Genomic DNA, 18,607 nt, shown 5'->3' with positions numbered 1-18,607 from the left:
AAGGATTATCAAAGGTCAAAACGGCTGAGGCAAGCCCAGGTTAGCACCTATCTGTCGCTAAAGGTGGCCATATCTTATATAATGTGACTTTAAGCCTTAATATTATAAGTTAGTTATTATACTTCATATATCTGGAACAATCTTCCATACAAGGTCTAGTGCAACTCTCACTTCGTTTAAATCCAGGCCGAGGATTCTCTATATTCCTTTATTAAATGAAACAACTATTAATATCGTTCACTGCATTGTAACTTTTGTACTCTTGTATTTTCTTACTGCGACATGTTTCTTTAATGTTCGAAAAGGTATTTTTCTGATATTTAGAGACAAAAACTGTTTCTTGTAGCAAGTTGTACATTTCTGCTATACAAGCATGATAAATTACAGGTTTATGTGAATTGACAAATTTTTGGCTTTGTGTTTCCATTTGAGAAACTCCAGTTGCACCGCTCGTCCAAAAACAGCTGAAAGAGAGTGAGTAGTGGACTGACGTTTCATCATTTCACAACGTCGTGTTTTGCTCTCTGCTGCAACAACTGGTTTCAGAACATGTTGGAATAAGTGCGTTTGTATACTGTATATGATTGTGAAATAAATCTCTCATGAATATCAACACTACAGAATAAATTCAGTTCAATCTGCAAAGTAGTTTCACAAGAGCAACATTTATTAAAATCAATGATATTTTGTTCTCGCGAGCATTTGACATCAAATGTACACAATATACAAATGGTGCATTTTGTAGCAAATATACTTTCTATAGAGACAGCAGCAGCAGAATTGGCATGTACAAAAATACACATTTGATTTTCTCACACAACAAAACATACCAAAGTATCAGGATAAGATTTAATATATATATTTATATATTTCTGTATCATAAATATAGCAGAATTATACAAGTTAAACAGAATTCACTGTAATGGAGACAACATTTAAAATATTAATACAGGATCAAATACATTTTGAGATCATTTAAAGTGGTACCGCTTAACATGACCTTATTGCAGTGTGTGCCCTTAGGGAAGCTATGACGAGCTCATAATAACACTGGGTTTAAACTTGTGAATACTGCTCCTACATTGTGCTATGAATATGTATTTGTAAGTATGAATTTAGATTTCTACATTTCATTTACTTTCTGTTGATGAATGCACAGTGAAATAAGGTCATTTATTGTTAAGTGACACCCTAGAAATCATCGCAACGACTGCAGCACTGGAACAAAAATATTATACAATTATGGACAAACCATACAACAGTTAAAAGATACGTGTGGAGTATTAACACACACACACACACACACACACACACACACACACAGAGGCTGTATCATTGTCATTCTGGTGAGACTGAAAAGGTTTCTTTACAGAATAATGAAGTGCCATACAAGCAAGAATAAAAACACATTTCTCCTTCAATGGCACCCATTTTCTCACATTCCTGCTCAGGACACAGTTTCAATGAACACACCATTTGCAACAACATATTGACGTTCTTTTTCGCACACACACACACCCACACACACACACACACACACACACACACACACACACACACACACACACACACACACACACACACACACACACACACACACACACACACACACACACACACACACACACACACACACACACACACACACACACACACACACACACACACACACACACACACACACACACACACACACACACACACACACACACACACACACACACACACACACACACACACACACACACACACACACACACACATATTGATAGCTCCTCTTCTTCTTCCTCCTCCCTCCCTCCTCTGCCCAGGTCACAGAGATATAAACCAGAGCTGCAGGACAACACTGTGTGCTGTGTGTCTGGAAACTCGGCTCACATGAATAAATACCGGCCCTATTGATTCACTGATTCACACGGACAAACGCTTCACTGACTGGGGAAAAATGTTCCACTTTACAGAGGCAACTTGTCATAAAAGATACACATTTGAAGGCGTTTTCAAATGGGTACAGGGTTGGAAATTCTCTAAAACGTTGTGGATGACATTCAAAGTCATTTCATAGTATTTGCATGAAGTCACAGTTGTCATAATGCTCACGTTTCCTTATAAAAAAAACTTTGATTTGCTTCTTTCTAAACAAGAAAAGTGCGAAGACTAAAATAATATACAGTAAAGTCTGAAGTTCCATGAACATTTTGCCAAATTTTAAATCAATTTGATTAGTTTTTCTGTTAAAAACCAAGTCATTGCCATAATTTCCCACCAGTCTCAAGGGGTTTTCTGCTGGCTGGTAAAAATATGTTTTCTTTTGAAAAGCCTCAAGCGAATGAAACAAAGCTTCTTTGTCCTTTCTCTTTCATTTCTGAGGAGCTCCTCTTCCTTCATTTCTTTTTAAAAAGCTTCATCACATTCCAAAACAAGGACACACTAAATACTTTTTAGAGGAACCAGATTTTTGTTGGTACTTGAGCTGTAACTCTGACTTGTTTTGACAGCAGCTTTAACGATTGTTTAGGGACCCAGATGTCCAATGAATCACATCTTGTCTGTATTGAATTCACAGAATCAAGCATTACTGCCTAATAATTAACCATTGTAGGACCCCTAGTTACAAAGCAACTTCATCAAATACATGAAACAGGTATCAAAAATGAATTTAATGGATTATAACTAACGCCTTCAAAGTCTACTATTGACAGGGAGTCAGAATACATTTGAGTAGTGAACAACCACAAGGAGGCGAACAAGGTTCATCGGTACCTTTTAAAATCTAAAACCTTGACCGTACCACAAACTGCAACACCTTTTTGTTTATGGATGACTACCACTGAAAGGGGTGTATACGGGGGAACATCACAAAGTGAATTAAACAGATAAAAAACAGTTTCTTATACACAATCCGTCTGTACAGAGTTCCTTATTTACACGTATGACTCTTCTGCAAAAAAAAGCTGGTCAAAGTCTTCCGCCGGCGGGTCGCTGCAGCGCCTGCTCTGCCAGTCCCTCTTCCCCTGAACGATGGCCAGCGCCACCTCCTGACTCCTCCGCAGGCACGCGTCCGCATCCTCCTCACCCTGCTGCGAGGAGAAGTAGTCCCTTACAGCCAGGGTGGCGGAGGGAGACAGGCAAAAGCGTGGCTCGGCGTGGTTGGGCTCCACCTGTGACACCCTCAGGCCGCCATCTTTGGACCGGGCCTTAGAGGAGCGAGGTCTGTCCAGAGTGAGGCTGCAGGGGGGAGAGTTCGGCGTGACCTTGGAGGGTTCAGATGCTCTGCGGGGGTGAGGGAGCGTCCTTTGCCCTCTGTTTCCATCGAGGGCTATAGAGTGGGACTTTTGCTTCTTGAGGACCAGGGTGGTGGCGTTCTGTCCGTAGAAAACACCCTGTGGCGGCTGCACAGACTCGTTTCTAGCAGTCCTGTGTGTGACCTCACTTCCTGTGAGTAGTTTCTGGATGGATCTGTTGGTCGGGTCTTGGAGCTGCCTCAGCTCTCGGACCGTCAGAGGTTTCTCTGTCCCCCTGTAGAAGGGAGAGCGACTGCGCTGCATCTGCATTAACGCCTGCTGGTACGACGGAGGGCTGCTGGATCTACGCCCGCAGTTTCTGTTCACTTCGACCTCCTGAACGTCAGAGCAGCTGTTACCGTTTGTGTCTGTTTTCCCATTTGTGTCTGTTTTCCCGTTCACTTCAGGCTCCTCCGAGTGTCCATTGTTATCAGAGTGCTTTAGTGACAGGCGGCGGTCCTTCTTTAGCCACGTGTTAGGGTGGAGGCCGTGATGGTGAGGGAGCGTTTGATTGGTCCTCGTGCCCTGTGTTGGCCAAAGAGGCGGGGCTTCCCTCTGAGGCGGGGAGTCTCTCGGTGACAACGGAGGACGTCCAGGAAACAGAGGGGAGAGCGGTGGCGGCGGCTCGGCCAATGGATTCGCCCCATTGCTGGCGTAGTCAGTGGAGTACTGTGAGAAGGCGGAGTCTAACGAGCTGAGGGAGGAGCCTGTGGGTGAGGTCGCCGGTGACGACAGACTGGAGCAGCTGACATCCAATCGCAGCGGAGGAGGAGGGGCGTGTTTCATCTTCCTCCGCCCACCATTCTGCACTTTGGCTCCTCCTCCCTTCTCACAACCTTCCTCTCCCTCCTCCTTCAGCTGTAGTCCACTCACCCCCTGTTGCAGAAACACCTCTTCCTCCTCTTCCTCTCTCTCCATGGCAGCGTCGTAGCTCACCTTTCTCACCGTTAGATCTGCGTGCAGCATCAACGTGTCTGATGGAGGAGTGCTGGACAGGGCCAAGGCGGGCTCCGAGCTCCTCCTCAGTCTCCGGGGACCCTGCGACGCCCCGTTTGATTGGCGGGTTCGAGGCTGTCGGACCGCGGGACTGAACATGCGCGGCCTGGCCAGCGGGGGCAGCTGCAGCAGGTGGTCCGTGTCGGGGTCAGGGTCGGGGTCGCAGTCGCTGAGCGTGATGACAGAGTCTCGACTGAGGCTGTCCGGCTTGTCTTTGTCTCGAAGAGGAAGCTGCTCCTGGAAGGGAGACTCGGGGTCGTCGTTCAGCTCGTTCTCCAGACTGTCGTAGGACGAGTCGTTCATCTGGAAGGACGACACATCTGGGAAGAGATGAGGAGGAGGAAGATGAAGAAACAAAGGGGAGAAGAGAGAACGATTATTATCATGGAGAAGTCAAATTAAGTTCATGATCATTTAATCTAAAAATAGACAGAAAAACAATAATCTTGCAGACAAAATACAGTCTTACTTAACCCTTGCTTTTCACGTGAGGGTAAAGTAGTCCTTAAAATAAACAGCTTTTCCAGACATGCCATTTCATTCAAGCATCCTGCAATTTAAGCTATTTCCTCCTACTAGCAACTCAAATTAGCAATCCAAGTTCAGACAGACCAAACTACATTTAGTAACACAACAACCTACACAAAGAAAAATAACTGCACCTCCCATAATATGCTTCTCTGTCATGGTAGAAACTAAATACACAAAGCTTTAAAAAAAAGTGTGACGAACTAAAAACATTGACCCGAGAAGAGAACAGAGGACAGTGTCGTCCCGCAGTGAGTCTTTGACCTCCCGTGGTTATTTATAGCATCAGGAAGAGAGTTGGTGATATTTATGAATGAGGAGATTCAGCGCTGCGTTAATCAGCAATCACTGAAATGAGTGGAGGTCAAACTATTGACCCCAATCAGCAGGCCTGAACGAGCCTCACTGAGAGCTAGTCAGTGTACAAGCACCTCTCTACAATATTCTGAGGTGCAACACACAGAAGAGTTGACGGTTAAAAAGCACCTTCGGTCAAGGAGCTTTTTGATTAGGCCCTGAACCCCATTAGCACCGATGATCAATCATTGTTACCGTCTTAATCTTGCTTAATTCATGCGTCTCATTTTAGGGTTAGGCACATAATATCAACATGGAAGATATTACAGGTGCGCATATTTGCTTCACAGACCTATTTGTGCACAAATAAATAATGTTTTCCTCTGGTTGCAGCTTGGTGTTTATAATGTAATATTGGATATTTTGATCTTGTGCCCACGATATTTTTGAAATCATGATTGATGATCAAGTGGTTAATGGTAAATGGACTGTACTTATATAAAACTTTATCCAGTCGTTAAGACCCCTCAAAGCGCTTCACATACTGCATGTCATTCACTCATTCACACCCATTCATACAGAGTAGTGTACCTTACTCGAGGACAGGGATGGGCACATCTTTTTTAATTTTTTTTATTTGTAGTACTGATACCGTCCACTAGACTCCTAGTTACGTCGCGAGCTGCCTACACGATTTCGTTTGGCAGCCAAATACCACAAAATAATCTGTGCCGCGTTTGTGTGTATTGTGTTTGCTTCCCGGGAAACCCTCACAAGAAACACCTATGTCTGCTGTGACGTTAAGTTACCGCTTGTAATTATGCCGTTACAAGCTTAAAAGTTGTATTTATCATCTGAATTTGGCGAAACAAGTTTAATATTCTAAAAACCAAGACTTTGTTTATTTAAATCAGATGAAAACAAACTGTCACGGACCGTGCCGTGTTATCTATGATTACTATACGCTTTTCATTCATAATTTCAGCGGGAGGGAGGGGGAACGGCGCTGAGGAACAGCAGAGTGTCTTAGCTAGTTTCAAGTTAGACAACTACAATTACATACAATACATGCAATGTGTGTGTGTTCCAAGTGAATCTGCGGCCCCCTGGTGGCGAGTACATACATTATGTGGCCCCCACCACCACCCAAGTTGCCCGTCCCTGCTCTAGGACCTAACATTCACACACCGTTGGCCATGCCATCGGGAGCAACTCAGGGTTAAGTATCTTGCCCAAGGATACATCGACATGTTGACTGCAAGGGCTGGGATCGAACCCACAAGACGACCGCACACCCTCGCAGCCACAGTCGCCCTTAATCAAGCAAATATTGTAAAATGTTCACATTTTTAGACGTTTCTTTGTTGCTGTTTTGTTCGTAATCAATCATCTCCACATGTGTGCAACAGTGCCAGTAAAGTGATGAAAGAGCCGAGCTGGGAATTTTTGTAGAAAGCCCCTTCTACAGACTTGGCCTCCATCTCTAAAACACATTTACCAGACTCATTCATTCCCTATTCATCTCCTTTCACACCCCTCTGTCTCTCCGTCTCACCTGAGCCGTGGTCACTGCTGCTGCTCTTCTGTCTGAAGCTCCTGAACAGCGAGGTCACGTCTTCTCCCAGCACCATGGTGCAGTTCTCTATGAGGAGGCGGACCAGCTCACACACCTGCAGAGAGAAACAGCGCCTGGTTAGAGAATAAACACTTTGGACCTTTCTTTGCTTTCCCTGCAGCTGCTGACCGTTCACTTTCATTGTTAAACAGTTGGCTGAACGTGCAATTAGGTTATTGTTTATGCAGAGCTTCATTTACTATTGCACTTTCTCAGGGATCCAGCAACAAATCTGCAGAAATTCAGCAAAAATGAACACACACACACACTCATGCAAAACGTAAAAAAACATGTGTACATGTGCTCGAATCATGACTTGGATAACTGTGTGATTTCAGCCCCAAACTAATTCAAAAGTCATGATATTTTGTGTGTTTATGTCCCATATTATCATGCTGAGAAATGTTCCTCTTTGTTTGTTTCCACAGATTTCTGACCTTCAAACTACACAAGTATAATTTGCATTCCTCAGCACTTGAGAAAACATCAAAATCCTGCTTCCCGCTCCTGGACAATGTCCTGATGATAATAAATGTATTAGCTTTGATTATCACTTGTTTGAATGTTTATTGAATGACCAAGGGACGCATATCCAATGTTTATAACAGTAGCTTTTCTGAAACGTATCATGTCTTATAAGATGAGGAATGGTACTTTAAAAATCCTATTTAAGATCAAATACACGCAATCCCCGCAAAAATGCCACTAAGGGATCAAGACACTTTTTAAATGGCTTTTTTTTAAAGAGTCAGTTTAAGTAAAACATGCCGACAATGTCTGTGCTTCCAGGAAATTATCCACAGTTGGAACCTGTCTTCAAACACATCACTTTACTTGACGGAAAGCACCATCTTTTAAACTAAACAGACCAAAAAATGACTAAACACATGACGCGCTACGACACAAATAGTCGACGGGCCACTCAGAGTCATATCCTCCTTGACTTGAAGGTTCCACTCGAATCTGTCGGTTGAGTTTAATAAAGGACTTGTTTTTCCCGCCATCGCTGCATTACTGCGACACTTTGGAAAACACACTGGAGACAAAACGCACTTTTCAGAGCCTAACTGTTTGTTTGTTTGTTTGTTTGTTTGTTTGCTGGGCCAGATGTCTGTGGTACAGCTGTACAGTGTGGCGTCCATATGTGTATGATGCACTGTATCATGACTCAGTGTTTAGAAGAAAAAAGTCTGCGAAAAAATTTGTTGTGTTCTGCTTATTTTCAAGTTATAAAAGGTCTTAATTTCTAAAAGAAAGCAAAGTGGCTCAAATAATAAAGCTTTTACGACTAAAATCAATTTGTTTCATTATTTTTTAAAGAACTACGTGCAATTTTCTTTATTCTGGCTTCATACAAGTTGATTTATATTAAAAACAGGTTGAAGTCAGTTCAGTGCACTCTGGTTTCAGGTCACATTTGAAGACTAAAAAGACTTCCCAGCTCCAATAATGGACCAGATTGGGGATTCAAATATGAAAGAAACATTTGACCTGACAGATGATGGGGATGAGAGCTATTACGTAACTTAATGAGTCCTAATTTTAGTATTCAGGGGAAGTTAATCTGTCATGGCTGTAAGTAGAGAGCAAATGCAACATTAACCTCCAGGTTTTTTCCCTCTTGATTGGTCTTTAAATACCCCTTGTGCTACTGACTGCTGTACGAAAGCCTGAGGACACATTTATTACTTGGATTAGTGTAATTCTCATCTCTTCTGTCCATATCCTGCACGGATAGTTTCACTTACATAAGAAGCAAATACATGCACACATGTCTCATCTGTCTGTAACATTCATCACTTCCTCCAACACTTTTAAAGGGGCCTTATTATGCTCATTCTGAGGCTCATATTTGTATTTTGTAACTAGTGAACTTTGGGATTTTAGCCTTTGCAGACCATTTACATGCACAAAAACCTATATAACACACTACAGGCACATATTTCTATACACCATTTTCACTATCCGACTTCAGATACCAATAAGAAACAAAACATGGAGGAATTTCAGTAATTCGCTTCCGGGGAGGTTGATTGTTACCAATTATCTTTGGGTGTGAAAAACCTGTTTGTGATTACAGGTGAGATATTGTTACCCATAGATACTGTTGCCACTGTGACATCTGTCATCAGCGCACAATGACATTCCTCTGTCTGGCTCCTGAAGAACAGCACATCACCCGACAGGCATTTTAAAGTAAGTGTGTGTTAATCAATCCATAACTACAGGGGATATATAGTGTGTATGTTGGTATGTCCGACTTAAAGAGGCAGTCTGCTCCTGAGACGAAAAGGAAATCTCAGTTCTCTCATGAAAGGCCTCGTTCTGCTTTTTTAAGATACTGTCGTTTTTAACACCATTAGGTCTTAAAACAGGGTCTAGCATATAAGTTAAGTTCATAACAAATGTGCTTTCTTATATGCTTTCCATGCTGAATGTTGACAACAGAAATACAAAAATGTTTAAAGGAAGTAGAATATGTATTTCTATATTGTTATTTTGGATCCTCATTATCTACCAATAAGTTATATCTATACATCCTTGGGTCTAATCAAAACAACACATATAAAACAACACACATAACTTGCATACAAGTTTAAAAGAAAAATGTCAAGACAAAAGTCCATTAAAAAACAAAAAATCAAGTTGCATTACATCGTAGTTGTTCAGATGAATTATTATCCTTGGGTAGAGTCTTAAAACCTGGCGTATGGTGTTACGACAATCATTTTTGTAATTTGACCACTGTCAAACTTTAACCCCCCTCAGATTTTTCTTTCAAAGTCTCTCTCTCTTGATTTCATATTTTATTATCTACAGTAACACTCTCTTTCAATAAGGCTCTCTGTCCTCCTTCATCACTCAGTCAGCATTCCTCCCCGTCCGTCTGCTACGTGACACACAGTTACAAAGAGCCTGCAGGCGTCCTTTCACTCATCCATCAACATTACATTCAGAACAGCTTCTTGTTCTTTTACCCATGGGATGTTATCTTAAACTCTATATCAACTTGTATGTGTGTCTCTGCCAATTCATAGAATATTTGTGTATATCGTATGAAAGGAGGTTGGGAGTGGACTTATGTGTGACAGATGTGTGTGAGTGGTTAATGTCTGAGTGTTTCCAAAGTCTTCAGTCAACATCTAACAGACAGAAAATAAATATATGTTTCTTCTAATGTATTATAGAAGACTTTGATGAAAAAACAAAGTCAGATAAAACAAACAGGCTCCAGAGAAAAACAAACCTTCTTTTTAATGATTTGTCTCTCTGTCTCCATCTAAAGTATTACTCAAGCTAAAGCTGTATTTACCTCCTAAACAGCTAAGCCAAAAACATTTAAATCATAAGCTGCAGAAAAGAAGGAGGGAAACGGAGACTAAACTGAATTGGCTTAAACCGAGCGTTCACGTGTCTTCACACAAAGTTGGAAACCGGCCATCACACAGCCAGGAGCCTCGCTGGTTTGCGTTGGCCGACAGTATGACCGCAAGGAGGGAAATGTTGAAATCTAGTTGGGTTTTTTCAGAAAAAGGCTGCCAACGCTCAGGCAGCACACACAAACATGCCGTGTGGGAGGGAAAGTGCTATCAGGGGAGTATTTATGAAAGAGATATTTAGGTATTTGTGGGAAGTGCTGGTATTTGCGCTGAAATGTGTGAGGGTGTTCAGTAACACATTTTCTTCCGCTAAAACACACACTTAGCCCCGTGATTCTGTAGGAAATTCTTTGAATGTTTTCTCAATGAACCACAACCACCTCCGAGTACACACATTCACATTTATAAGATAAGCAAACCAGCCACCCACAGAGATAGTGTGCAACTCCAATACTGTAACTTTCCAGAAAGACCACATGTTTCAAAGCGATTATGATGCTTTGTATGTCTTAGTGACAACATAATGGGCAGGGGGGCTTCCACTGTGGGCTTTGGCCGCAGCCGCTGCTGGAGAATTAAGTCATTTTTAGTTAGCCCTGCTTGCCAAGATATGATGGAGAATGAATGATGGAGGAAAGGTTGCTTCACTTTTGAGTTAACTTTAGTTCACAAAAATACAAAATAAGAATAAAAGACTATTTTAACTCCAGTTAAACACATCTCCTGGTAGCCTGGTCACAAACGCTAAGTTATGTTTTGATATTATTCTCATTTTGCGCCACTTCTGGGACATGTCTCCATGCTTTAATGTTCAAAAAGTGCTTTATTGTTCTCATGTGCTGCGGCTTCTCTTTTCCCCCAAATGGGATACAACTTGATCATTTGTAATTTGTGTTGAGACCGGCAGTCAGATGTCTTGCCTTTGGAAAGATTAAGACTAGCTGTTCACCGTTGTTTCTTATGCTAAGCTAAAAAACATATTGAGCGGTGATCATGATCTTTTGAAGCTCTATGAACGAAAGTGTAGATAAAAAAATATCCAACTGAAGAACTTCTTGAATACACCGAGGTGCTACAGGTGTGTGTGTGTGTGTGTGTGTGTGTCTGTGTGTATTTGTGTGTTAGAGAGGCTTGCTGAGACCGTGTGTAAACTGAGGAATTTAACATTTCAATGGAATAGAAGCAAGCTGCCTCAGCATGAGTGTGTACTTATCGTGGTGTGTGTGTGTGTGTGTGTGTGTGTGTGTGTGTGTGTGTGTGTGTGTGTGTGTGTGTGTGTGTGTGTGTGTGTGTGTGTGTGTGTGTGTGTGTGTGTGTGTGTGTGTGTGTGTGTGTGTGTGTGTGTGTGTGTGTGTGTGTGTGTGTGTGTGTGTGTGTGTGTGTGTGTGTGTGTGTGTGTGTGTGTGTGAGACCAGACACACAAGAGTTTGACAGGCAGGCAAGATATTGAGACAGGTATACCGTGTGTGCACACGTACGCATTCACACGCACACACAATCTGTCAGCCTGAAAGCTGTGTGTCAGCACCGTGAATCTGAGCGCTGACCTCCACGCAGGAGCTGACCCACTAACACACAGCTGTAACACACACACACATTCAACACATCACACACACACACACACACACACACACACACACACACACACACACTCAGTCACGTTCACATGTCATCGCTGACGATCACTCCTGAGCTAGAATCCCACATTCTTTAACTCTGCTGAGCTTAACATCACTGGGATTAGAGCAAGACTTGACAGGAAAAAGGAAAAGCTTAACAGTTTAATGCTGACTTACTCCCAAGAACAGGAAAATGTGTGTAACTAGTTTACCACTTAGAGGATTACGTCGTATTCTTCCAATTTACGAGAAAACATGCTTTCTGCGTACCTCTGGTGGTAACCATGCAGATAGCTTTACATTCTAATTGTATTTATATAGCCTAATATCACATATTACACATTTCTCAGGGTGCTTAGCAGTTTGTACAGCATGCAATACTGTCTGTCCTTAGCAGAGGGGGTAGAAGTACTCAGATCTTGTACTTAAGTACGTAGAAGTACCAGAGTGTAGGAATACTTTGTCACAAGTAAAAGTCCTGCATTCATAATGTTACTCAAGTAAAGGTATTACCATCAAAATATACTGAAAGTACCAAAAGTAAAAGTACTCGTTCTGCAGATTGTGTGTGTGTGTGTTTGTGTGTGTTCCTCTTCACCTTTTTGGTGCCCTCCCCCTCCATCTCGGGGGTGCTCGGCGCTGGAGCCCCAAGCATGCTGGGAGCGATGCAGACGGACAGGTTGAAGGCGTTCATCTGGTTGTCGTGGGCGTTGCCTTGGATACAGTGCAGCACGGCGATCACATGACGCAGCAGCAGCAGGTTGTCGCTGGGCAGGAGCTGCAGCAACCTTAAGGGGAGAAGGAAAGGAAAGGAAGTAAGGACAGAAAGTAAGGAGACAAGGTTAAGATGGTACGAGATGTAATACATGGGAATGTAATGACTTGAGCGATCCTCAAGCACTTCTTGTTCTCACTGTGTGTGTGTGTGTGTGTGTGTGTGTGTGTGTGTGTGTGTGTGTGTGTGTGTGTGTGTGTGTGTGTGTGTGTGTGTGTGTGTGTGTGTGTGTGTGTGTGTGTGTGTGTGTGTGTGTGTGTGTGTGTGTGTGTGTGTGTGTGTGTGTGTGTGTGTGTGTGTGTGTGTGTTGGCTGATCTCCACAGGAAACTCTCCCCAAACATTTTCAAAGTTGCTTTAATGTTACTTGTTTTTTGTTTTTCTAAGCAAAAGGAATGCAGCTCGTTACATCTGGAAATGACTTGTCCTCTTTCCCTGTCTTTCTTTTCCCCTCTAGAAAAAGCAGGGTGTAATTGAAAGGAAAAGCCACATTTATTAATGTAGCTTGTCACAAATAACGCACGTCTGTATGACTTGTTGTGTCCGTTTGTGCTCGACATAAAACACACAGTATTATTTTGTGTATTAAACTTTGAATAAGCATCAGAATGGGCATCCAGAAGAGATCTTACCTTTGGACAGCTTGCGTCCTCTCCTCTCCCGCCTCCCCCTCCATCACATCCATCCACTTCTCGTACAGATCCACACACAGCAGGCTGCCTGGGATGTTTCTCAGGAAGTCCTGGATGCAAACATAAAAAGAGATTTTGAGATCAATTATCAAGAACTGAGGTAATCACTTATTCTTGAATCTTTACATGTCAACATTACATATAGAAAAACCTGCATACTGCTGGTTTATTATTTCCTCCTTAATTCATTCATCAGAGCAACCTTCCTTAAGTACATGAACACAAGTTCAGATGTACCTAAAGCAATGTTAAATCTATGTTTTAAGTGCCACAGAAATTAGGCCATCTGGTCCATAAGCACCTCGAGGAATTCACAGAAATAGCCATCAAGGCTATAAGGTCAGAAAGGGAAGAAAGCATAATGTCAAAAGCATAGAAAATGGAAACTCGGGCAAAAATATAGTTCATCCTGAGGGTATGACTCAAAAAAGGTTCATATATATTCAAATATTTTCATTTCAGGAACTCTGTTTAACCTAATCCTATTGTTGATATATTTATTTTCAATTACATTTGTATTCTTATAATCTCATAATTACCTGTCCTATCCTATATTTCACTCTCATACAGTAGCTGTAGCTGCTTTGACACCTGAATTTTCCTGCAGGGATTAATAAAGTGTTATCTGACCTTGTCTAAATACCGTTAGTAATTGAGAACATGTATCCAGTTTCCTGGGGTTTTACTTGAGACATAACTTTAAGAATTTAGTTTTTGGCATCAGGAAATGTCCTTTCAATGCACTAATTGTTTAACAAAGGACAATCCGTGTCCAGGTGAAGTCCAGCAGGGCAGTGACATGAATCAGCGCTGTGTTAAAGCCCATGCTGTGTGTGTGCGTGTGTGTGTGTGTGTGCGTGTGCGTGTGCATGTGTGTGTGTGTGTGTGTGCGTGTGTGTGTGTGTGTGTGTGTGTGTGTGCGTGCGTGCGTGCGTGCGTGTGGATGCCCAACAATGTGGCACCTTGTGTGTTTGCCTGGCAGCTCTGCAGAGACAGATTATCCTGTCTGGACTTCTGTGACTTTGGACGCACATCAGTCGCTCCTTCTGCTCTCTCTGTTGTCTGCTTTCAAACCAGTGTGACATGGCAGTGTGTGTGCGTGTGCGTGTGCGTGTGCGTGTGCGCGTGCGTGCGTGCGTGTGTGTGTGTGCGTGTGTGTGTGTGCGTGTGTGTGTGTGTGTGTTACCTTGAGGACAGCAGCGATGACGAACACAGACTGGTGTGTGATCTCGGGGTCTTCGCTCCCACTGTCCACTCGGTCCCTCAGCTCCCGGCAGGCTTTGGCCCCGGCGGACCTCCTGAAGATGCCCCGTGTGTACGGCCCCTCCAGGAACAGGAACACCAACATGTCCTGCAGGGATCACATCATCCTTTTAGTAATGTTCTGAATATTTTCTAACAAGACAGAGAAATGAGCAGGTCTACATAGCCCTTAACTCAAAAGCTTGAGCGAGCAACTCTCAGAGCACAAATGCTCTTTGCTCCTAACACCATGTAATGCTTAAGGGCTTATTTGCTCAGAAAGTCCAGCAATGTTTTAAACCAAAGGACATTAAAGGATTTACGGACTAAGTGAATTTAACTTTTTAGACCCTGCTGTTTGTTTTTACATTTTTGACTCAGTGAGGTCCTTTCTAAAAGGTTTCACCACATGATCAGAGAGGAAACTTTTGTTTTTGAGTGTAGAAAATGGATTGCTTATTCGGATTGGGATTTCACAGATTGGGATTTCACTTCTCATGCAACCCAAGTTTGTCAATTCTTTCTTTAATTTGAGGGGTCATTTCCAACAAAACAGTAATCTAGCAATTACATAAAGTAGTGAAAGCAAACCCTCTTCTTGTCCATATGAATAGATAGAGGTGGGAAATAACTAAGTGCATTTACTCAAGTACACTACATTTATTTTGTACCTAGCAGATTTGTATTAATAATTTAAAATCTAATCAAGTGTTAAATCAGACTTTAGTTCCACCTGGAGTAAATCCACAAGCTACCCTGCAGTATACAAAGTCATTCAAACTAGCTGCACCTTTACCAGCTTTGAGAACACTTTAATGATCAATCATTATAAAACATATCATATATATTATTCTGAAATGGACCAATCTGCACACTGAATACTTTTACTTTAACTTTATTTTGATGCTAATACTTTTACTTGAGTAACATTTTGAATGCAGGACTTTTCCTTGTAACAGAGTATTCCCACACTCTGGTACTTCTACTTTTACTTAAGTACAAGATCTGAGTACTTCTTCCACCTCTGCTAAGGACAGACAGTATGATATGGTGTACACACTGCAAAGCACACTGAGAAAATGTATAATGTACGATATTGAATTTGAAGCTATCTTGGGAGATCTAACCCTTTAATGGCGACGTAATCCTCTACTGTAAGTGGTCAAATATTTACACACATTTTCCTGAGTGCTTGGGAGTAAGTCATCATGAAACTGTTAAGCTTTTCCTCTTTCCTGTCAACTTTTACTTGTAACACAATATTCCTACTCCCTGTTGCTTCTACTTTCACTCAAGTACAAGATCTGAGTACATCTCCCTTTCCCTAAATACACTCTGACCCCTCCAGATGGGACCCTGACCTCACGTGACCCTGAATCGACTCACCATGACAGGCTTGGGCAGGCCGTGGTCTGGAGAGCAGACGGAGCTCAGCGGGCGCCCGAACAGACGACCCTGAGTTGGGGAGAGGGAGTTGGGGGAGAGGGGGAGGCCGTCCAGCTGCGTGTTGGAGCCTCTCCAGAAAGGCCAGTTGATCAGAGACCTCTTCCTCTTAAAGGTCTTCTGCTGACCAGGCTCTGTTGGGGGGGAGAAGAGGAAGAGGTGGTTTCAGACACCATCAGATTACTGTAATGCTGCTTGAGTAACGCATGTGGAAGTCACCGCGTCCGCTAATGCTCGGTGATTACCAAACTGCAAATGTAAAGGTTTCGTTTTTAGAGAACTTGGGTTACGTATTCGAACAGAGTAGGTTAGGTTAGAGTAGGGGGTGAATTGTTTCGCAGTAAGACTAGGTGTCCCATATGTTAGAGCATGCTCATGAATGCTTGGTCTGTCCACTCAAGTTTGACCACATTTTCAAACACTTAAAACATGTAGGTGGGATAGAGAAAGACACCAATAAGACGGTGACAGAAAGACAGAGGAAGAAAGAACCATTGAGTCAGAATTTGGGATAAACATAATGTAGCCATGCCCCTCCCTACCTAAGAGCACCATTTCATTTAAGGTGTGTGTGTTTGTGTGTGTGTGTGTGTGTGTGTGTGTGTGTGTGTGTGTGTGTGTGTGTGTGTGTGTGTGTGTGTGTGTGTGTGTGTGTGTGTGTGTGTGTGTGTGTGTGTGTGTGTGTGTGTGTGTGTGTGTGTGTGTGTGTGTGTGTGTGTGTGTGTGTGTGTGTGTGTGTGTGTGTGTGTGTGTGTGTGTGAGTTACACATTCATGCATGTATGGGGCTCTGTGTGTCCCTGCAGACTTGTGACTGTGTGTCACTTGTTAAACATTTGCTTAGCGGTGCTCCGAAGTCACACTGTCTACCTGTGTCTGTTTGCTGGTCTGTCTGCGATGCATTTAAGGTGCATGTTAAGGAGAATGTGAAACAAACATCTACTGTTTGTCTTTATTTTAAAATGAAGCACGCAAACCTGTGTCAGCTTTATGGAACAGACTCTTTGAAGACACTAAACATCTGCAGACTTCAGTGTCTGAAATGTGATGATGGGGAAATGTCACCTTGTGCTAAATGTAAGTTTTATTGGCTAATTTTAACAATGTGATTCCTTCTGATATGACTGGAAATCTATTGTAAGCTAGCTAGCTGACCTGTTATCAAACATACTGACACAACACTCACAGTTATATAACAGACTAACCAACTTTGTTTGTGAAGCTGCAGCGTGTTTCTCCTAATGGAAGTGTTTAATAGCGCGTTTGCACCTGTCGGCCGCCGTGGAAAAGTGATCGAATACACACATTGACAATCACAGTATTAATCTTGAATTATACTCTGAATTGAATTATACTCTGAATTAAAACACGTCTGAACTACTGGTGAGGTCTGTAAGTTTGCACAGGCTGCAATAAATATTAAAGAGCCGATGCAGTGACATTTGATTGCAACAACTTCAACACCAGAAGTCTTGACATAATTATATTAAGACTTGTATCCAAGGGTGGGACTCTGACAAGGATTCCTGCCGTGGGTGGAGGACCCAAAAGAGCGATCTAAATATGTGGCATTCTTCACAAAGAACTCATTATTTAACGATCTGTCGTGGCGCCGTACCCAAATACACTCGGGAACAAAGTTCAACAGTAACAGAATAACTGGGCTGCTCACAGCGGGCATCGCCATCATGGAAAAATAACCTGACCTAGCTGTAAAAACCAGGCGTTACATCATTACAGCTTTCCAATCAGGGAATAGTTTGAGGACGGAGGAAGTGGACTGCTTGTTGACATGGGGGCAATTCCATTATCCTAGAATCTCTTGATGTCTTTTTTTATGGTTTTAGAAAGAATTGATCGACATTTTCACAAGGATGGAGATACCAGATCGGAATATTTGATGGACCTCTTTATTTTTTATTATTTCCTCCGCAAAAATAAACAAACTTCCCAGTTTTTCCACATTAACCTCCCATAGTGAATCACATTAACCTCCCATAGTGAATCACATCAACCTCCCATGATCAGCACATGACATGAAGACTTTTGGCTGCTGGAAATCTGACATTGTAGCAAATACAGTGAGAACATCTTGGACCTCTTCCTGCAGCAGAGTGGACACAATCTTACATTTCATTTGTTGCAATAAGTTTGTGAGTTGGACTGGATATAGAAATAAAATTGAACCAGCTGAAATGTGTCTATAGCACACATTCATGACTGTTATGTACCATATGATGTTTTATGCAGAGTTTATGCACATTATATTACATGTTACTTGTTAGACTCTTTTATCCAAAGCTTACATACTCAATACTGTGGGCAATCCCCACAGGAGCAATTTGGGGTGAAGTGTCTTGCCCAGGGACACAACGACACGCTGACTGCAGTGGGGTTTGAACCTGTGACCCCCTGATCCGAACACCAACACACAACCCAGTGCACCACACACCTCCTTGTGCACGGAGGCTTTTGTCAAACTGTATTTGAGAACTATTGTTAACTGAAAAAGGGGTTACTACTTAATTATTCTATTGGCTTGCGCTCCAAGTCATTGCACTTGATAGTCTAAGGGGCGGGACATCTCTAAGCGGTTGACCAATCACAACAGAGCCGGCCAGCTAACCAATCAGAGCAGACTGGGCTCTGGTTTCAGACAGAGGGTGAAAAGATACAGGCAGTATGAGAAAAATAAAGTGCTTTTTGAACATCAAAGCATAGAGACATGTCCAGTAGAGAC

The 18,607-nt window shown here is 42.5% G+C and overlaps 1 protein-coding gene across 2 annotated transcripts in view; it reads right to left on the bottom strand.

Annotated features, from left to right (window-relative positions):
* Positions 1-646: 646 nt before the first annotated feature.
* Positions 647-18,607, bottom strand: part of LOC307030201 (rho GTPase-activating protein 20-like) — a 63,974-nt gene continuing 46,013 nt past the window's right edge. For both annotated transcript variants that reach the window (XM_079666491.1, XM_079666490.1), the window contains exons 10-15: positions 15,813-16,003; positions 14,371-14,535; positions 13,125-13,234; positions 12,318-12,507; positions 6,661-6,775; positions 647-4,600 (exon numbers count right to left, since the gene is read on the bottom strand). In XM_079666491.1, coding sequence (XP_079522617.1) covers positions 2,925-4,600; positions 6,661-6,775; positions 12,318-12,507; positions 13,125-13,234; positions 14,371-14,535; positions 15,813-16,003 — 2,447 coding nt within the window. In that variant the 3' untranslated portion in view covers positions 647-2,924. The remainder of the gene's footprint in view (positions 4,601-6,660; positions 6,776-12,317; positions 12,508-13,124; positions 13,235-14,370; positions 14,536-15,812; positions 16,004-18,607) is intronic.

The sequence above is a fragment of the Notothenia rossii genome (assembly GCF_949606895.1).
Source record: "Notothenia rossii genome assembly, chromosome: 2".
In the NCBI taxonomy this organism is placed as follows: domain Eukaryota; kingdom Metazoa; phylum Chordata; class Actinopteri; order Perciformes; family Nototheniidae; genus Notothenia; species Notothenia rossii.
Note: the sequence above shows the minus strand (reverse complement) of the source record. Positions and strands in the feature narration are given on the sequence as shown.